The sequence below is a fragment of the Cotesia typhae genome, unplaced genomic scaffold (genome assembly GCF_013202065.1).
Source record: "Cotesia typhae breed Kobodo isofemale line unplaced genomic scaffold, CoteBio_Ctyphae contig_26, whole genome shotgun sequence".
In the NCBI taxonomy this organism is placed as follows: Eukaryota; Metazoa; Arthropoda; class Insecta; order Hymenoptera; family Braconidae; genus Cotesia; species Cotesia typhae.
Window position 1 is genome coordinate 1137820 of NW_027423732.1, and position 21325 is coordinate 1159144.

General features: G+C 29.5%; 4 protein-coding genes and 1 long non-coding RNA gene across 7 annotated transcripts; 4 read left to right on the forward strand and 1 right to left on the reverse strand.

Moving 5' to 3' along the window:
- Positions 1 to 2429: 2429 nt before the first annotated feature.
- On the forward strand, positions 2430 to 6527 carry Scf (Calumenin B scf). Its single transcript, XM_074240177.1, has 3 exons — positions 2430 to 2804; positions 4262 to 4832; positions 5919 to 6527. Exons 1-3 carry the CDS (start codon positions 2712 to 2714, stop codon positions 6224 to 6226), a joined length of 972 nt encoding a protein of 323 aa, XP_074096278.1. The 5' UTR covers positions 2430 to 2711; the 3' UTR covers positions 6227 to 6527.
- Positions 6528 to 6717: 190 nt separating this feature from the next.
- LOC141525624 (uncharacterized) lies at positions 6718 to 9172 on the forward strand. The gene is made up of 5 exons (XM_074240178.1): positions 6718 to 6937; positions 7023 to 7163; positions 8605 to 8724; positions 8805 to 8884; positions 8996 to 9172. Exons 1-5 carry the CDS (start codon positions 6874 to 6876, stop codon positions 9146 to 9148), a joined length of 558 nt encoding a protein of 185 aa, XP_074096279.1. The 5' UTR covers positions 6718 to 6873; the 3' UTR covers positions 9149 to 9172.
- A 281-nt stretch (positions 9173 to 9453) lies between these two features.
- Pold1 (DNA polymerase delta 1, catalytic subunit) lies at positions 9454 to 16802 on the forward strand. Its single transcript, XM_074240176.1, has 4 exons — positions 9454 to 9619; positions 9751 to 9859; positions 11776 to 14795; positions 16526 to 16802. Exons 1-4 carry the CDS (start codon positions 9564 to 9566, stop codon positions 16620 to 16622), a joined length of 3282 nt encoding a protein of 1093 aa, XP_074096277.1. The 5' UTR covers positions 9454 to 9563; the 3' UTR covers positions 16623 to 16802.
- Positions 16663 to 19636, reverse strand: Arl1 (ADP ribosylation factor-like 1). Of its 3 annotated transcripts, none has more exons than XM_074240179.1 (6): positions 19515 to 19636; positions 19279 to 19395; positions 19030 to 19129; positions 18317 to 18433; positions 17354 to 17465; positions 16663 to 17281 (listed from the first exon to the last, which is right to left on the reverse strand). In XM_074240179.1, exons 2-6 carry the CDS (start codon positions 19280 to 19282, stop codon positions 17072 to 17074), a joined length of 543 nt encoding a protein of 180 aa, XP_074096280.1. In that variant the 5' UTR covers positions 19283 to 19395; positions 19515 to 19636; the 3' UTR covers positions 16663 to 17071. The 3 variants fall into 3 exon arrangements, with proteins under 3 accessions (XP_074096280.1, XP_074096281.1, XP_074096282.1); XM_074240180.1 differs by having other exon boundaries at positions 19477 to 19570; XM_074240181.1 differs by having other exon boundaries at positions 19499 to 19517.
- Positions 19637 to 19854: 218 nt separating this feature from the next.
- LOC141525294 (uncharacterized) lies at positions 19855 to 20837 on the forward strand. The gene is made up of 2 exons (XR_012478834.1): positions 19855 to 20326; positions 20570 to 20837. It is a non-coding gene; the product is annotated as an uncharacterized LOC141525294 (long non-coding RNA).
- Positions 20838 to 21325: the final 488 nt, after the last annotated feature.

The window sequence follows — 21325 nt, forward strand, 5'->3', positions numbered from 1 at the left end:
ATAAATGTACCTTTCTCCCAAATAAATATTTATTAAATGTTAAAAAATATTTATTAAAATTTAATAAATTAAATTATTATCTTTAAATAAATTTAATTATTAATAGTTAATAAATCCTTCTATCAGTGTGACATCAAAATTCTATATTTTCTACATTAAATTCTAAGTTTAATTTGATTTTACCAGGTTTAGTACTGGCCCAATTTTTAAAAGTGTTATAGAAATTAATAAAGTTATAGAATTAATAATAAAGTTATAGAAATTAATTTTTTTGAAATTTTATAGTTTTTTTTCTAAAGGTAATTTAATTCTCAATAAAAAAGATCCTTATCCGCGAATTAATTAGACAAATCGTTTACAAGTTACAGAACCTTGAAATAAAAACTTCAATTTAAAAAAAAAAGGTAATTGATTTTGTGGATTCGCGGGAATATGAATTTGTAGTTATATCAATATTTAGTCGACAAGTAATAATATTCAATCTATAAAATTAAAATTAGACTTGCAATAAGTTATTAAAAAAAAATGAATCCTTCAAGTTGTTATTTTATTGATTAAAGAAACGAGTCAGCTTCTCCGAGTTCAAAATTAGATTTATTGTTAATACTTAAAATACTTGCATTTAAAAGCATCTAGCTGTTGAATTTTATTTTTAAATCCTTTTTTTTTTTTATCCATAAGGAAAATTTTGTATAATTTTATTTTTTTTTTTTGACCCTATGAGCTCTGCAGGGTGTAAACTTTCTAAAGATGCTGATCCGACCAACAGCTGTTTTCCAAAGTGCTGTAGTGTCCTACATGTTACCCTTAGATGATAAGATATTTTACCTAAATTTTCTATAGTATCAAGGCAAGCTTAAAATTACTTATCAGTATGAAGACTAGATGAACCATCTGAGCTTTCGAAATTAGAGTCAGTAGGGGAGAAGGGGGTTAATGAAACCATTCGAATTAAAAAATCGAAAAAATTGAAAAAACACTTCATGCTCTTAGAATTAGATTATAATATGTTAAACTCGGATATGATCAAAATTTTAAATCATTGGGATTAATAAATTTTGAAAAATTGAGATTTTTTTATTTTTAGGCATGTAAACTTTTTTTTCGACTGGTGACAAATTGTTTAATAATATTTCAATTTTTGAATTAATTTATAAAGTTTGAATTGTAGTCGTTCTATATACTTATACTTTATAATCCTCAACTTTGTTTACAGTGATATAATAGTTTATTTATTTATTATTTATTATTAATTGTTATAAAATTATATGGGGTCAATTGAACCAGCAGTCCCGGGGACGATTGAATGATACGCAGAAGCATGGGACATGCGCGCGCATCTTGACTCTACGTGAAAAAACTCAGGGAAATAACCTAACAATTTGATGAACTGAATTTATAATGAAAATTATTTTTAAATTGATTTTTAATTTATTTAATATAATATATGTGCATTAAAACGGTGTAACAGTAATATTACCAAGTAACAATTAATATATTATTTATTAAAAGTTCGGGTTTGAGTTTTAAATATTATTGGTTCAATTTACCCCAAGCAGTGGTTCAATTGCCCCCGAGCGGGGGTCAATTGAACCATTCGACGCGTTTGGATAAATTAATAATTTTAAAAAATTCACGTTGTTCATTGACTAATTTATGTATTGATAATGATAGTAGACATATTAAACTACCATTCCAAAAAAAAATTATTATTTAGTTTTAATTCGAGTAGTAAAAAATTACTAAACTTTTTTTGGTTCAATTGACCCCCTCCTTATAATCCTTATATAAAATTGAGATGAAATGTATGTGGCATCAAACTATTCGTAACGTGATTGGTCGAATATATCATGAGCATGAAAATATATGTAAACGCTATAGTAAGGCGCGCGTTTGCGCGCGCAAATTTGAATTCTATTAATTAATAATTTTAAAAAATTCACGTTGTTTATTGACTAATTTAAATATTGATAATGATAGTAGACATAATAAACTACCATTCCAAGAAAAAAAAATTATTATTCAGTTTTAATTCGAATAGTAAAAAATTACTAAACTTTTTTTTAACAACATCTAAATTTACAGTGAAAAAATCGGAAAGAAAGAAGTAATTCTTACTCACTATTGTCAAAACAAGCATTTGCTTACCCACTTTCCATCCCCACTCTTTTAATATACCATGTATATATACGAAGCATGGAAATAGAGAAAGAAGAACAAGCATGGAGAAATGGAGAAGCCGCAGAACATCTGGCGGATGCATTGAGCCGTTTCTTGTACTTAATTTAAAAAAAAAAATAAAATAAAATAAAGTAAAGATTGCGATGAAAAATAAAACCTTTAGCTGTACTACTATTAGAGTAAAACCATATAATATGAATATCGTTAACTAGTATGAAGGCGGACAAGTCAATACACGGAAAATTTAAATGAGCTTCTATTCTACTTGTAGACATAGAGAAAAAAAATCTGATCCGCGCGGTGGGGAATAAATGTGAGCCCTCGGCGTGTGTTTGTAACGATGATGTGGAATCTCGAGAGTTCATAGATTATTTTTCTATTTCCTAACGTTACGAATTACATCAACTTAGCGTCAACTCCCGTCAATTAATGTAATTAAAAATACATAACATTTTGTATTTTATCTTTTATTGTATCGAGTAGTTGAAAATTTATTAAATTTAAATTTGTTCCGCGCTTTTATTGTAATAATGTTTAAATTATTAGTGACGTGTCTTATGATAACAAATATTGTCGCGGGTGTACCTAAACCAGATGACATTAATTCCCGTGTTTTTGATAAGGTAATTATATTCATTATTACGTTTATTTATTTTTTATTTTGATTCTATAGCAAATGCTTAACCTATAAGTTTTGTTTTATCAATTTAATTGTTTTTAATGATTTAACTGTTGATAAAAATTTTTTTTCAAAAGTCAAAAGATTTTTTTTTTAATGTAATTTTTATCAATTGTTATATTTTTCAAAATCAGATTTATAAAATTTAAATGATTCTTAAAATTATTATAATTTATAAAATAATAATTTTAAATCAATATTAAATTGAAAATCTTTTTTTTTTTCAGTAAAAATTTTCCAAAAAAAGTAATATTGATCAATTGAGTAGTAAATGTGTCTAAAATTCGAGAAAAAAAATTTTGTACAATTATTATGGGATTTGAATTAGTACAGTTCCAACCAAAAGTAAATTTTTTGTTAGAATTTTTCTATAATTAGCTATCATGATGAAAAAACCAATTTAGATCAGGAGAAATATTTTTTTATATACAACAAAATGTTTTTAAGGTAGTACCCTCGCCAGAGTAGTTTTCTTAGGATTTTTTTAAAATTTTGGCAGATTAATGTTCATATAATTCTGCATCGATTGGCGCAATTTGGAAATTTTTGACCATCTAGTTTCAGAGATATTTAATTTCAAAGTTTGAGTTTTGAACGCTCTTATACATTACGGTATACGGGATATCCAAAAGTTTACCTACAAACATTTTTATATCTCAGAAACTTTTCTTAGAATCTTTTTAAAAAACTAGAGTAACGTTAACTAACAACTAAACAATTTTTTTAAAATAATTTCATTGATAATTACCACACAGTTTCACAAATATTTATTAATAAGTAATGAAAAATTTACCAGACTTTAGCCGAGGAAGGGATACGTTAATAAAGCTATGGCAACAGCGCAAATTTTATGAGCCGCGAAAATAGTATGAGACGCGCATGCGCTGAAAAATTTGAAAAGTTTAATGTACGTCAGGTGTAATATTACAGTTATTAATTTTATTTATTTAAAAAAAAATAACAATGATTATTTTATGAAAATAAGTATTTTTCTATATTTATCAAAAATTCAAAAAAGTTAACAATTTTAATATAATAATATATATTAATCTTTGATAAGTTATAAAAATAATAGTCAGAAGAAATAATAAAAAATAGTAAAAATTTAAAATCAGTTAATACATCAACACAAAAAATTTAATTACTGATTTTTCTGAAAAAACAAAACAATACTGTCAATTATTTTTTTTCAGACATTGTAATTATATTTCCGAATAAATGTATGTAAATAAATAAATAAACGCGTGTATCAAAACAGAGGTTAGTCTACAGCTGGTTCAAAAAACTACAGTGTAATCACTATTTTTTTGGAAAATGATTAAAAATTTTTTCAATAATTTCCTTTACATTATTGAATTCTTAAAAATGACCAGAAATTTAATAATGTTAACAATTTCCCAGGAACTGAGTGACCAAGAACATTTCATAAAATCCCACCACAACCCAGCATACGACCACGAAGCATTTCTTGGCGAAGAAGCAAAAACTTTCGACCAATTGACTCCTGAAGAAAGCTCCCGGCGTCTTGGATTGATAGTCGACAAGATCGATAAGGACAACGACGGATTTGTGACCCAGGAAGAGCTGAAAGACTGGATCCGTTACACCCAGCAACGTTACATCCGGGACGACGTTGAGCGTCAATGGCAGTCTTACAGCACAGACGAGACGGAAGACAAAATTCCCTGGGAAACTTACAAGAAAATGGTCTATGGTTTTATGGAGGAGAAAGACTACGACCCAAAAGTTCACGATGGTGACGACAATTACTCTTACGCGGTGATGTTGAAGCGCGACCGTCGAAGGTGGACCGTCGCTGATCAAGATGGCGACGATGCACTAACTAAAGAGGAGTTCACTGGTTTCTTGCATCCTGAGGAACGTGAGCACATGAAAGACGTTGTCGTCCTTGAGACACTTGAGGATATTGATAAGGATGGAGATGGAAAAATTTCGTTGATTGAATACATAGGTAAGTTTTCTTCTTTACAAAAGTTAAATTTATATGAAAAATGGAATAATTTTATCAAATTAGTGTATTGTCATCGGTCCTCGATAAATCTACAAAGTTTGAACGAAATCTGACCGTTTAAAGTGGGTCAAAATCGCGCCCAAAGGAGTCGGTTACAATCATACAAACATAGAGGAGAAGGGGGTTAATTGAACCAAAAAAAGTTTAGTAATTTTTTACTATTCGAATTAAAACTAAATAATAATTTTTTTTTTTCTTGGAATGGTAGTTTATTATGTCTACTATCATTATCAATACATAAATTAGTCAATAAACAACGTGAATTTTTTAAAATTATTAATTTATTCAAACGCGTCGAATGATTCAATTGACCCCCGCTCGGGGGCAATTGAACCACTGCTTGGGGTAAATTGAACCAATAATATTTAAAACTCAAACCCGAACTTTTAATAAATAATATATTAATTGTTACTTGGTAATATTACTGTTGGACCGTTTTAATGCACAGATATTATATTAAATAAATTAAAAATCAATTTAAAAGTAATTTTCATTATAAATTCAGTTCATCAAATTGTTAGGTTATTTCCCTGAGTTTTTTCACGTAGAGTCAAGATGCGCGCGCATGTCCCGTGCTTCTCCGTATGGTTCAATCGTCCCCGGGACTGCTGGTTCAATTGACCCCATATAATTTTATAACAATTAATAGTAAATAATAAATAAATAAACTATTATATCACTATAAACAAAGTTGAGGATTATAAAGTATAAGTATATAGAACGACTACAATTCAAACTTTATCAATTAATTAAAAAATTGAAATATTATTAAACAATTTGTCACCAGCCGAAAAAAAAGTTTACATGCCTAAAAATAAAAAAATCTCAATTTTTCAAAATTTATTAATACCAATGATTTAAAATTTTGATCATATCCGAGTTTAACATATTAGAATCTAATTCCAAGAGCATGAAGCGTTTTTTCAATTTTTTCGATTTTTTAATTCGAATGGTTCAATTTACCCACTTCTCCCCCACTTTCGTCAGAAAAATTCAATATATTAAAAAAAAAACTTGTATTTACAGGTGATCTTTACAAACCAGATGACAACGAAGAAGAGGAGCCAGAATGGGTGAAAAATGAACGCCAGCAGTTCTCTACGTACCGCGATAAAAACCAAGACGGATTCATGGACAACGAAGAGGTCAAGAGTTGGATAATTCCTGAAGATTTCGACCACGCAGACGCCGAAGCCCGGCATTTGATCTACGAAGCCGACAGCGATGGCGACGACAAACTCACCAAAGAAGAAATCCTCTCCAAATACGACATCTTCGTCGGCTCTCAGGCTACCGACTTCGGTGAAGCTCTCGCGCGACATGACGAATTCTAATTTATTTTCTACTTAACCATGTATTATTATTATTAATTATTATTATCGTCATATTAATGCCATTGATTTTTAGTGCAATTAGAGTCAATTTTTGTAGTTCCGGTTATAATTTTAATTAATGTTAATCATTATTGTTAAGTCAAGCATTCGATCGAAGTTATAATTTATTTAAAATACTATAACAAAAAAAAAAATTATTTTCGAATTTGTATGAATGGAATGAATGCACAAAAGATTTATAAATATGTATTTTACTAATTTGAACTGAGATTTAATAAATCTGAACAAGATTTCTTGTAAATTGTTTTTTTTTTTTTTTCTCAAGTTTTTATCAATTTTGTTTAAATATATTTTAAAAAATTTTAAATTTCCCGCCAAAAATTCAAAAATCAAAAATTTGAATTTTAAATATGTTTAAAAATTGTAATGAAAAAATATTTCTTACAGAATCAATAAAAATTGCTATTACTTTAATAAACAGTAAGAATAAAATTAGTTGATCAAAACATAAAGGATTAACGATTAATAATAAATTGATAAGATAATCTGTTTGATAAAAAAAATACATAGCGTGATAATAAAAAGATAAGACACTTAAAAAAGTGTATTCAGTCCCGTCACTTCGATCGGCTTGCTCTAGCACAAAAATGAAAATATTTATAAGTGTCATCACGACTGTGTTGTTGAATTTGAATTGTATGTCTGTCTCAGGTAAACGTAGTGAAGAAATATCAAGGATTAATTAGTTGAATATTTTTAAAGAGTGGAAGAAATAAAAGTGATTTTGAGTTGACAGGAAATGACACGATACCAGATTCAATAAATCCTGTGTGCTTCCAATTCACGTGGCCAGGCCCAAGATATGACAACACCAGTCAAATTAATATTGATTGTAAGAAACTCAGCGAGCCGTGCTTTAAACCGATTGTTGCTACACGTGAGTTAAATTTAAAAAAATTTCCACTTAGATTTTTAAAAATATTCAATTTTTTCAAGTGACTTTGACTCAAAAAGAGTGCAAAGAATTCAAAGTTTATTATTTATAAAAAATTCTTCGCCTTTTATTTATTCTTTTATTTTTTTCGCATCAAATTGTTTATTATTTTTCTCTGAAGTGATTTTTGACCTAAATTCAACGAATTTTAATTGTTTAGTTTGAACGTTGCAATAAATAAATAAATTTCTATGAAAATTAGTTCACACATGGAATAATAGGATGTTTAAATAGATGTTTAAACCACCTTTACCTTTTCACGGCTTACAAGGATTATACAACATCGATGACTTAAGTATAATATCTTATCACATCTCTAGACACTTGCGTAAACTTTTGGGCTTACAAAAAAAATACGAATTGTCAAAAAAAATTACGAATACAATAGTTACAAAATCGCTCATTTTTTTCAAAATAAATTTTTTTTCTCGGTATAAATAATTTTTAAAACTTCAATATTGTATTATTTCTATAACAAAATAAATTCTTTCCACAAAATTCTTTAAAATTCAATTTAAAAACGATAGGGGAGAAGGGGGTAAATTGAACCATTAGAATTAAAAAATCGAAAAAATTGAAAAAACACTTCATGCTCTTAGAATTAGATTATAATATGTTAAACTCGGATATGATCAAAATTTTAAATCATTGGGATGAATAAATTTTGAAAAATTGAGATTTTTTTATTTTTAGGCATGTAAACTTTTTTTTCGGCTGGTGACAAATTGTTTAATAATATTTCAATTTTTTAATTAATTGATAAAGTTTGAATTGTAGTCGTTCTATATACTTATTATACTTTATAATCCTCAACTTTGTTTACAGTGATATAATAGTTTATTTATTTATTATTTACTATTAATTGTTATAAAATTATATGGGGTCAATTGAACCAGCAGTCCCGGGGACGATTGAATGATACGCAGAAGCATGGGACATGCGCGCGCATCTTGACTCTACGTGAAAAAACTCAGGGAAATAACCTAACAATTTGATGAACTGAATTTATAATGAAAATTATTTTTAAATTGATTTTTAATTTATTTAATATAATATCTGTGCATTAAAACGGTCCAACAGTAATATTACCAAGTAACAATTAATATATTATTTATTAAAAGTTCGGGTTTGAGTTTTAAATATTATTGGTTCAATTTACCCCAAGCAGTGGTTCAATTGCCCCCGAGCGGGGGTCAATTGAATCATTCGACGCGTTTGGATAAATTAATAATTTTAAAAAATTCACGTTATTTATTGACTAATTTATGTATTGATAATGATAGTAGACATAATAAACTACCATTCCAAGAAAAAATTATTATTTAGTTTTAATTCGAATCGTAAAAAATTACTAAACTTTTATAAAATAAAATAAATGTTAAAGCTGATTCAACTCCACCGAACACAACTTATATGTGGCATTATGAAAACCGAACATTGGTAACATGTCCTATGAGAAACGGCTATGTCTGCATTAAATATTCTTACATTTATAATACAGCAGGTATAATCTCATCATAAATAACAATAATCAGCAATAGAAACTTTTAATTATTATTTTTAAAAAAAACTTTTGTTTTCCAGTGCTTAACTCTTCGTATTTCTGCGGTAAAGTTATTGAAGACAAAACGGTGGCCATTGATTACGGTTGTTATACCCAAAAGGTTATTATAATTTTTTTTTTTTAGTTTAGCATTTTTTTTTTTTTTTTTTTACTTTATCATCATAAAACTACAGAAATAATTACTAATAAATTTTTGTTTCTGTTTTTGCAGAGAGATGGGCATACGATAGAAGTATGCGCATGTAAATCAAACGGAGGGCATATTCCATGCAATTCATCGCCAGAAATTTGTAATTCGTTGAATAAACTCGTTGTTATAACATTTTTTATATATTTAATTACTGATAAACTATTACTAGCATAAATTACAATAAAAAAATTGGCAAAAGAATAATCAACTTTTATAATTTAGATGAATAAATGAAAAATATGAAAATATATCATGTAAGCAAACTATTCGTAACGTGATTGGTCAAATATATCAAAGCATAAAAATATATGCAAACCTTACATTCATGCGCGCGCAAATTTGAATTTTAGTAATAATTATAGTAATTATCCGCCAGCGCGCTCTTAAAAACGAACCACTGTCTACTGGTAAGCTAAATAACTTTTGTATCTTTCAATCCCACTATATCTAATTTCCCGCCATATTCCATAACCACAACAAACATTTGTTGCGTCTAATTCTCAGTAACTATTTTTTTTACGAACTTGTATTGAATATAAAATAACTATTTAATCGAATAAAAATTTTAAATTAACAAAACAAATGCACAATGAATAAACGCAATGCGTCAACATCAAAACCTCCAGCTAAAAAAGGAAAATTCAAGTAAGTAATTATTATTTATCATTCACATTAATTTGTAACCTTTCACTTTCCTTAGAATTGTATTTTTTTTTTTTTTTTATTGAACCATTATTAATTTAATAATTTTAATAATTGATTTATTTATTTATTAGCGACGACGATGATGATGAGGAGCTACCCAGCTCTTTTGTCGCCGAATTGGCGACAATGAATAACATGGATGAAGACTTTGGTGATGTCAGTCAGTTTTTTGATGAAGAGGTATTTTTATTTTTATTATTTATTTATTAAATTTATTTATTTATTAAAATAGAGTTTTTGATAATAACTGAAATCAGCAGACACTTGAACATTTTTTTTTTCTTTAAATAATACTGAAGTTAGCAGACATCTAACAACGTTTTTCAGTTTAATTTATAAAAATCCTTCTTTAAAAAAAAAAAACCAATTCAAAAAATTGTCACTTTATTAATTTTTCTATAACTTTTTTTGTTTTATAATTATTTGCGCTCATCAAAATAAAATTTGTTACAAATTTAATAACACTTATGTTAAGAAAAATTTTACTGTACTAAAATTAGCAGACTTACGAAAATTTTCAGATTTTTTTTAACCAAAAAATTTAAAAGCCAGAAACTTAAATTTTAAATAAAAATTTTCAATTTTAAAAATTTAATAAAATAACAGGAAAAATTGTATTGAAACATTGTCTTTGTAAAGATTGTTTAGAAAAATATTCAACTTTTTGCTGATATCAGTATCAATTTTTTTTATTTCTTTTAACTATATCAATGACAATGTTTGATGATTTATAAGTATGATTGTAGCCGACGTCGAACAATTTTTGAAAAGATAACAAGTCATTAAATTATTATAAAATTAATAACATAAAAAAAATTGTCTGACATTCTTTACTATCAATACCATTATTTATTATTATTATTATGTAATAATAATAACAACTTTATTCTATAGTTTGCTCCTAGTACTTCTGATGATAAACAAGTAAATAAAGTGAGTCGAGTAGTTTATTGATGCTCAGTTTTCAGATCACGTAGAAATTTTTTTTTTTGGCTTGCATCATTGACAAAATCATTTATTAGTATTAGTAACTAATTTTGCAGTCATTATGTTGCTAGAAAAAATCATTAAAAGTAAAACTTGCTGCTTAAAATTCATGAAATTTTTTTAAATCATAAATTTTAATCTAGGGTAAAAGTATCAGTGACCGATTAAGAATTTTTGGCATTAATTATTATATGTTAAGGGATTATATCCACTTGTAAGTTCGAAAAAATGTGTTTTTTTGTTCATTTTTTCTGGAGAGGCTTCTTATTGAATATATATATATATATATATATATATATATATATATATATATATAAAATATATGAACATTTAGCGAATTTAACGTATTCTAAGAATTCATATTTTATTAATAAAAATATTGGGTTCCGTCGTTCCTGTAGAAGATCTCCTGAAGGTCCTCCACAAAAAGGTGTCTGGCGGTGAGGAAGATATATATCTCTGATCCAAATTATTTGAAATAAAAAAAACCAAAAGGATTACTTTTAGGATAGATAAATACAGGTAATGATCGAAGAAATAGTCAAAATTTTGATTTTAGACAAAATGGCGGCTTCCCAACAAAAAAAATCTTTTTTTGCACGAAAATTTACACTTTAAAGTGACTTAAAAAATCGAAATTTTTATCAGAAACTTTATTCCTTCGATCATTACCTGACAAAAGTATCTAAGAAAATCCTGTGAAAATTTCAAGTCAATCGGTCAAGCCGTTTCGGAGAAATATTCCTCACCGACTTTGAAAACATCGTTTTGAGAAAAACGCATTTAAAATTTTGGCTATTATTTAAAGTTACGGTTCCGCCTACTTTCAAACGCTCGGAGACGTCTTTACAAATACGCTCATTACTCCGAAACTATTTACCGGATTACTTTGAAATTTACAGACAATATTCTCGAATATATACATTCAAAATATGCAAAAAAAAAAAATTTGGATTTTTTCAAAATTACAAGTGGATATAACCTCTTAAAGCATGGCACCATACCCATAACCTCATAATTTGCCACAAAACGCTACTAGCTCCATCTTTGATTCCCTAAATATCTAACCTCAAAAGCCCTAACCTCACCTCTTTCAAAACTGCTTGTAGGGTCCCGTAGACGAGAGCCCATCGTTAAAATGGGCGCGTCCACCAGCTCCCGAGCTAGACCCGAGCAAGGATGCCCTAATCTTCCAACAAATCGAAGTGGACCATTACATTGGAAAGCCGATTAATGGAATGCCGGGAAACAGGGGAGGTTCTATTCCTATAATCCGTATGTTCGGAGTGACCATGTCGGGTAATTCCGTGTGCTGTCATGTCCACGGTTTCTGTCCTTACCTCTATGTGTCAGCGCCCCCAAAGTTCACCAATCAGAACTGCCGTCCTTTCCGCGACGCGTTGGACACAGCCCTTAGGAAGGACATGCGTAGTAACCCAGAGAACATTGCGGAGATCGTGCTGGCCGTGTCCTTAGTCCAGAAGAGAAACGTCTACGGATACGCCGGACCCGACTTCAGTCCCTTCCTAAAAATTATCCTGGCGGTTCCCCGGCTGGTCGCCGCTTGCAAACGCGTCTTGGAGCGGGAAGTAGTCTACCCCGAATTTACCCACGAGTACCGCGCCTTTGAAAGCAACATCGACTTCGACATCCGCTTCATGGTCGATACCAGCGTCGTCGGGTGCTCTTGGATCGAGTTACCCCCCGGGAAATGGCGCCAACGTACCAAACATGGACACAACCAGCCTCTGATCACCCGCTGCCAGATCGAGGCTGACATTGCCTGGGACGAGTTCATCGCCCACGCTCCCGAAGGCGAGTGGTCCAAGGTTGCTCCCATCAGAATCATGAGCTTCGATATCGAGTGTGCAGGCCGCAAGGGAATTTTCCCCGAGGCTAACCACGACCCAGTGATCCAAATCGCTAACATGATAATCCGTCAGGGCGAACCTGAACCCTTCCTCCGGAACATCTTCACTCTGGACACTTGCGCTCCCATAGTAGGATGCCAGGTTCTCAGTTTCACTACCGAGAACCTGATGCTGCAAAAATGGGCCGAGTTCGTCCGCGTAGCTGACCCTGATATCTTCACAGGGTACAACATAAACAACTTCGACTTTCCCTATCTGATAAATCGCGCCAACCACTTGAAAGTCAAGAACTTCTGTTTTCTGGGGAGAATCAAGGACAAGAAATCCGTGATCAAGGACACGGTCCTCCAAAACAAACAGATGGGTCGTCGTGAAAACAAGTACATAAACTTCGAAGGTCGGGTACCTTTCGACTTACTTCTAGTTCTAGTTCGCGACTACAAGCTCAGATCCTACACCCTGAACGCGGTTAGTTATCATTTTCTGCAAGAGCAAAAGGAAGATGTCCACCACAGCATAATAACTGATCTACAAAATGGCGACGCGCAGACCCGCCGTCGGTTGGCAGTTTACTGCTTAAAAGACGCATATCTCCCGCTGCGTCTTCTGGACAAACTAATGTGTATTATTATTTACATGGAAATGGCGCGTGTTACTGGTGTGACGTTGCCCAGTCTGCTAACTCGCGGCCAGCAGATAAAAGTAGTCTCCCAGTTGCTCCGCAAGACGCGCGAGCACGACTACTTGATGCCAGTCCACACTGGTGCTATCAGTGAAGAACAGTTTGATGGCGCCACTGTGTTGGAACCAAAGCGCGGGTACTACAGCGACCCAATAGCGACTCTTGATTTCAGTTCTCTGTACCCCAGTATTATAATGGCGCACAATTTGTGCTACACCACTCTTTTGTCCCAGGGCGCCAAGAACAAGCTGTCTATCAGCGATGAAGATATTACCCGAACTCCGTCGAACTCTATGTTCGTGAAAAGCAACCTGCGCAGAGGAATTCTCCCGGAAATTTTGGAGCATCTGCTGCAGGCGCGTAAGAAAGCCAAGGCTGAGTTGAAGAAAGAAACAGATCCTCTTAAGCAGAAGGTTCTTGATGGAAGACAATATGCACTGAAAGTCTCTGCTAATTCTGTCTACGGATTTACTGGAGCTCAAGTTGGAAAGCTTCCTTGCCTGGAAATCTCCGCTAGTGTCACCGCGTTTGGACGGCAGATGATTGACTTCACCAAGCAGCAAGTGGAGGAACAGTACCGAATCGCTAATGGATACGAGCATGACGCGAAAGTCATTTATGGAGACACTGACTCGGTAATGGTTAAGTTTGGAACCAAGAAGATTGAAGAGGCCATGAGGTTAGGTCAGGAAGCTGCGGACTACGTCACCGGGAAGTTCATCAAGCCAATAAAGCTTGAATTCGAGAAGGTCTACTTCCCGTACTTGTTGATCAACAAGAAGAGGTACGCGGGGCTGTACTGGACCAAGGTGGAGAAGTACGACAAGATGGATTGCAAGGGCTTAGAGACCGTCCGGCGAGACAACTGCCCTCTGGTGGCGAATATGATGAACACGTGTCTTAAAATTTTGCTGATCGAGAGGAACCCGGAGGAAGCGCTGGACTACGCGAAGCAGGTGATCAGCGACCTGCTGTGCAACAAAATAGATATTTCGCAGTTGGTAGTCACTAAGGAGTTGACCAAGACTGATTACACCGCGAGGCAGGCTCACGTAGAGCTAGCTGCCAGGATGAAGAAGAGAGACGCGGGCACCGCGCCAAAGTTGGGTGATAGAGTGCCTTATGTTTTCACCAGTGCTGCTAAGGGTACCCCAGCCTACATGAGAGCAGAGGACCCTATTTATGTTCTAGAGAATAACATTCCATTGGATGTTAATTATTACTTGGAGAACCAGCTGTCGAAGCCCTTGGTCAGGATTTTTGAGCCGATCTTGGGAGACAAGGCTGAGAGTTTGTTACTCAAGGGTGAGCATACCAGGACTAGGTCTGTGGTTACTTCCAAGATTGGAGCACTGGCGGCCTTTACCAAGAAGAAGGCCGCGTGTATTGGATGCAAGAGTGTCCTCGCCCCGGATAGAGAGAGCATGGCGGTTTGTAAGTACTGTGAGGCCAAGGAGGCCGACTTGTATCAAACTGAGTTGCTTGCGGGTAAGAAACTAGAGGAGAAGTTCTGCAGGCTGTGGACTGAGTGCCAGAGGTGCCAGGGTAGTCTTCATCAGGAAGTTTTGTGTACCAGGTGAGTTATAGGAGAATTTATTAGCTTCACCTGTATGTTTGTAAGGGAGAAGGGGGTCAATTGAACCATTTGAATTAAACAATCGAAAAAACGCTTCATGCTCTTAGAATTAGATTCTAATATGTTAAACTCGGATAAGATCAAAATTTTAAAACATTGCGATTAATAAATTTTGAAAAATTGAGATTTTTTTATTTTTAGGCATGTAAACTTTTTTTTCGGCTGGTGACAAATTGTTTAATAATATTTCAATTTTTTAATTAATTGATAAAGTTTGAATTGTAGTCGTTCTATATACTTATACTTTATAATCCTCAACTTTGTTTATAGTGATATAATAGTTTATTTATTTATTATTTACTATTAATTGTTATAAAATTATATGGGGTCAATTGAACCAGCAGTCCCGGGGACGATTGAACGATACGGAGAAGCATGGGACATGCGCGCGCATCTTGACTCTACGTGAAAAAACTCTAGGAAATAACCTAACAATTTGATGAACTGAATTTATAATGAAAATTATTTTTAAATTGATTTTTAATTTATTTAATATAATATCTGTGCATTAAAACGGTCCAACAGTAATATTACCAAGTAACAATTAATATATTATTTATTAAAAGTTCGGGTTTGAGTTTTAAATATTATTGGTTCAATTTACCCCAAGCAGTGGTTCAATTGCCCCCAAGCGGGAGTCAATTGAACCATTCGACGCGTTTGGATAAATTAATAATTTTAAAAAATTCACGTTGTTTATTGACTAATTTATGTATTGATAATGATAGTAGACATAATAAACTACCATTCCAAGAAAAAAAAAATTATTATTTAGTTTTAATTCGAATAGTAAAAAATTACTAAACTTTTTTTGGTTCAATTGACCCCCTTCTCCCTTATGTTTGTATGTTTGTAACCGACCCCTCTAGGCGCGATTTTGACCCACTTTAAACGGTCAGATTTCGTTCAAACTTTGTAAATTTATCGAGAACCGATGACAATACACTAATTTGATAAAATTAGTCCATTTTTCAATTTGCAAAATAAGATTTTTGTTAATTTATACAATTTTCATCTGTGGTCGATAAGGCAGAAATTTTAATTTCCAACCATTATCTTTAGCCGATTTAATATTAACAAATTTTCGAACACCATCAAGAATTTTTAATTTAATAAAGCATGTAATAGTTTAAAAAAAACTCAAAAAAAAAAACAAGCTATTATAAATAAACCAAACTAAAAAGTAGAAAATAAATAATAGTTTAAAAAAACTGAAAAACACGCTTTTTATCGAAAACCGAACTAAAAAAATAGAAAATAAGTTTTAATAAATTTAAATTAAGAATAGTGTTAAAAATTTCAGTAAATATAAATTAATAATAGTGTAAATAAAAAAAAATGTATTTTATTTAAAAAAAAAAAAAAGCGTGGGGTGCTTTTTAAGATATTCTAAAAATGATAATCACTCTACTCATATCTGTCAATAAAATATTTATATCTATTGACCCATGCACCCTACGCTTTTTTTAAAATAAAATACATTTTTTTTTTTATTTACACTATTATTAATTTATATTTACTGAAATTTTTAACACTATTCTTAATTTAAATTTATTAAAACTTATTTTCTATTTTTTTAGTTCGATTTTCTATAAAAAACGTGTTTTTTTAGTTTTTTAAAACTATTATTTATTAATAAATTAATATTGAATAAATTTTTTTTATTTCAGCCGTGATTGTCCAATTTTCTACATGAGGAAAAAAGTACAAATGGATTTAGACAATCAAATAAAGCGAATTGAAAGATTCGGCGTACCTGATTGGTAAAAGGATATTCACCAGTGATTCAATGATCAAGATTCAAGAATTAGTCCATCAATTTTATCTTTAATAATAATTAGCAAAATTCGAATTACAAAAAACCTCTTGGTCCACCTTGGGTCGACATTTGTTGTATTAAATTATTTTTAATAATAAAAAACTAATTACATTTTTATAAAAAAAAAATTATTCTGTCCGTGAAAATTTTTTATTTATAATAATGAATTGATTAACTAATTATATCTACACACACGCACTCACTTTATTCGTGTAAGAGCGAAAATAAAGAGATAAATTTAGCCGTTTTTTTTTTAAAAGCATTTAGAAACATCCACATTCACACTGTTGTTTATTATTAATCATTAATTATAAATTAATAATTAATAATAAATTGGAAATATAATAATATTTTATAGTGTAATAAATAATAATTATTAATAATATTTAAATAAAAATTATTTTCGACTTTGCAGTGCATTTGCCAGCCAGTCCATGGCCTGGTCCAGACCCTCGCCTTTTTTGGCAGATGTTTTGAAAATTTGAAATGTACGATTTTTTAATGCGTCTAATCCCAGTGCCTGGTGGACTTCCGCGACACTTAGACATCCTGGCATGTCCTGTTTATTCGCTAATACTACTAAGATTGCTCCTTGTAATTCGTCTTCCTGATTATTATTAATATTGATATTATTTTTTTTTTTTATTATTATTATTTATTAAAAATTTTTTATAGTTACCCGGAGCATGTAAAGCAGTTCATCTTTGGATATTCCTATTCTATCCCTATCTGCTGAGTCTACCACGTATATCACTGCGTCTGTATTTGAGTAATAACATCTCCAGTAAGGCCTAAAACAAAATATTCAATTGCTTTTCAAAATTTATAAATAATTATATTTATTTATGATTAGTCAAAAAGTTTCGTCTTTTAAGACTTTTTTAAGACGCCAAAAAAAAAAATTATGAGAGCAGATTTTTGAAATATCGACTTAAAAAAAATCTTAAAGTAGTCTTAAAAAATTTTAGAATAATCTTAAAAAAATTTTTTTTAATTTAAGACTGTTTTAAAAAATTGAAGACTATACTAATTTTTCATTTAATTTTTTTCTTCAAAAATTTTACTGTATATTAAAATAATTTTTTAATATATCTTTAAAATTTTTGAACAATTCATGCAGAAATTTTTAATTTTCGTAGCAAAAAAAAAATTTTTTTCATACCAATAATTTTTTAATCTATTTAGATTTTGTATTATATAATAAATGTTTAAAAAATTAAAAATTAAGGCAAAAATTGACGATTACATTTTTTACATGTTTAAAAGTTGGAACGATTTATTAGCAAAATTGTGAATTGACACGATGAATTATGAGTCTGAGATTAATGCAATGACTTAAATAAATTTAGAGTTATAATTTTATCTACATGAATAGATAGTTAAATTTTTAATAATATTTTTCCAACATAGAATTTTTTTTATCATACATATTTTTGTAAGAAAAATTAAAAAATTTTTTTTATAGTAATAATTATATTTTCATTTGAAAAAAAATAATTGGAGCCTTGGCAATTTCAATAAAATATTGTGAAGTAAAATAAAAAATTCTTAAAATTTATTAAATATTGGATAAAAAAATTTGATTTAAGTTCATAAAATTCAATGAAGAGATATTAGATCAGGAATAATAAAAAAAAATTACCGTATACTAGTTTGACCGCCAAGATCCCATACTTGGAATTTAAGATTTTTATAAGTTACTTGTTCAACATTAAATCCAATTGTTGGTATTGTTGTTACCACCTCACCAACTTGAAGTCTGAAAACATAATTAATAAAAATTGTAAATAATATGACAAAGAATATTTATCTAATTTTTTTATTTTTAAAAATTGTTGCTTTTAAAAAAGTAAGATGTGAAAACTTATTTCGGGGAAAATAAATTATTCTGTACTAGAAAATAATTATTATTAAAAAAGAAATCATCGAAATTATCAGTCGCGTTTGGAACAATAAGATTCAATCATGAAGTAAATAACTTTGCGGTTATTTTAGAAATTTTTTATTTAATAAACAGTCTTATCTAGATAACATTAAAGTTATTTGTTACTTGATATAATTTTGTAAGTTTCTTTAACAAAAAAATTTGTTCTATTCTAAAAAATGATTTTTAAAAAATTGCATTTTTAATTTTTTAAAATTTCTACAAGTCTATTTTTTAAAAATTTTTTTTGCTATAATTTACTTGTTAAAAAAAATTAAAACAACGCTGAAGTGACAGCTAAATTTAATTTCATCTAGACCTCTTCTATTATTTGTAAAAATTTAGAACGATATTAAAATAATAAATAAAAAAAATATTATTCTATAGTAAATTGAATTAGGTCATTAAATAATTGTGATTGAAATAAGTACCTGTAGAGTATTGTCGTTTTACCAGCACCATCAAGACCTAGTATAAGAATTCTCATTTCACGACTGCCGAGTAAATTACGAAAATAACTGAATAATCCACCTGTAAATATTTACCAAATAAATTTATAGTTGCATGACTAACCCAAAAAAAATTAAAAAATATATTTTTTTATTTAATTATTGATAGAGAATTTTTAGACGTAACTATTTTAAATAATAATAATGGTAGTGATATAATTTAAAACTTACCCATGATATTGTGATATCATAAAAAATAATGTAGTTTTCAATTAAAGAGAAATAATAATAAAATTTGACGGTTATCAATTGCAGGTGATGACTGAGCCCATGGAGAAGTTGATAAAACTGTAACAATTCATTTTTATTAGTAACTGTATGTTATATGTTTAATTAATTTTTTTAAATTCAATTTATATTCGCTTGTACACAGTCAAGATTAGTTGTTTACTTAGTAATTTTATTACTTCAGTATTTTTGTGTATATTATTTATTATTTATTGCGAAGATGTCAAATAGTACGAAGGAGACACCGATTTGACTGCCATGCTGGCTGTTATGAAAGCGCAGCTGCGCGCGCCATTTTTTTTAAATTCAGCGCCATCTGTAACTATTTAAATTTAAAAATCCGAGACTAATTGTTTTTTAACATTTAACAAAAAATATTTTTTTTTTATAATTTGTCTATTTAATATTTTTATTTCATAATTATTTTATTTTTAATTCTAAATTTTGAATTGATAGTTTTTTTTTTATGCAATTATTATTTAAGAAAGTAAAGGAGTAAAAGAAATACCGCGAAAAATTTGAAATAAAAATTATGCAAATTAATTTTTTTCTTCCTCCGTAAGAGCAGAAATAGAATACATTTTTTATTTTAAGTTGAATAAACATTATGAGTCGTGCATTTTTGGATTTTAAATAATTTTTTTATGCTTCTTTATTAAGGATTAAAAAAATCTTGTGTAAATGAACTTAATAATATATTTCTAAATAATTAGTAATGCATGTTTATGTGTTTATTTATTTATCAACCAAACAATTAAATGTTTAGGCGAACTCATTAGCTTGCCAAGGAAAATATTAAGCTGGTAGCATAGTCAGTAAAGCTGCTACTGTTGATTTACATGTCAAATCACACACTTACTAATCGCTATTGCCTCAACTCCACTATACTTTTACATCCTATCACTCTGTCCTATTGTATACTATTTTTACCTTTCCATATAGTTTCTATCTGTCTTTATTATATTTTTGTGTGACACAATATTTTATCTATGTAAGTACACAATTTTCATTTTTTTTTTTTTTTTTTTCTTATCATTTGTCTACTTAATATTTTTATTCCATAATTATTTTACAACTTGCTTTTTCAATTACTCATTTTTGCACAACTTTGTAACTTTTAATTGTAAATTTTGAAATGATAATTTTTTTTTATGCAATTATTGTTTATGATTAAAACGTTAAATTAGAAACAAGGAAAATTGATGAAATAATGAAAAAATGAATTTGTTTTTAGGCAAATAGTGAAGCTTCTCTTGGAAAATACGCCGGTGGTGTCAGTGGAGCTGCTGGTGATGCTGCATTATTTGTCGCTAATCACGCATATTAATTAATTTATTAATTAAATCAATTAAATCAACAATTAAATTTATCGATAACGGTTAATCTTCAAGATATTATCACAAATAAAAGTATAAAGTTATTGACGTGAAAATCGAGTCAAAAATTATAGAAGAATAAATATGTTCGTAATGCAAATAAATAAATTAAATAAATCAAATATATATTTATTGACAATTAATTTTTTTAATCACAACGCAAAAAGTTACCAATTTAAAAAAAATCCATATAGTTATTATATATTTTAATTGTAAATTAAAAAATATTAATTGATTTATATTGATTTCTTTTTTCTTTTTTTAGTCTTACATATTTTTTATCTAACTAATTGCCAATAACTAATTGCAATAGCCTTTAAATTGTTATCACCGGAATTTCAAAAATAGATTTCTAACAACACCAACAATTTTATTATCAGTGTCTTCAAATTGTTTATCAGCCATGAATCCGAACTATTTTTTTTTCCTTTTTTTAACGCTAATTTCTGTGAATTTTCTTGATTTTTCTGAAGCTTGTGGGCATTATTTCTGTAAAACTTACACGTATAAGCCATACATAGAACGCTATAAATTCTTATCGAGACTTCCACACTCGCAAAAATTGAATACCCTGGCATTGATCGGCACTAACTCATCTCTCTTCTACGACGAAT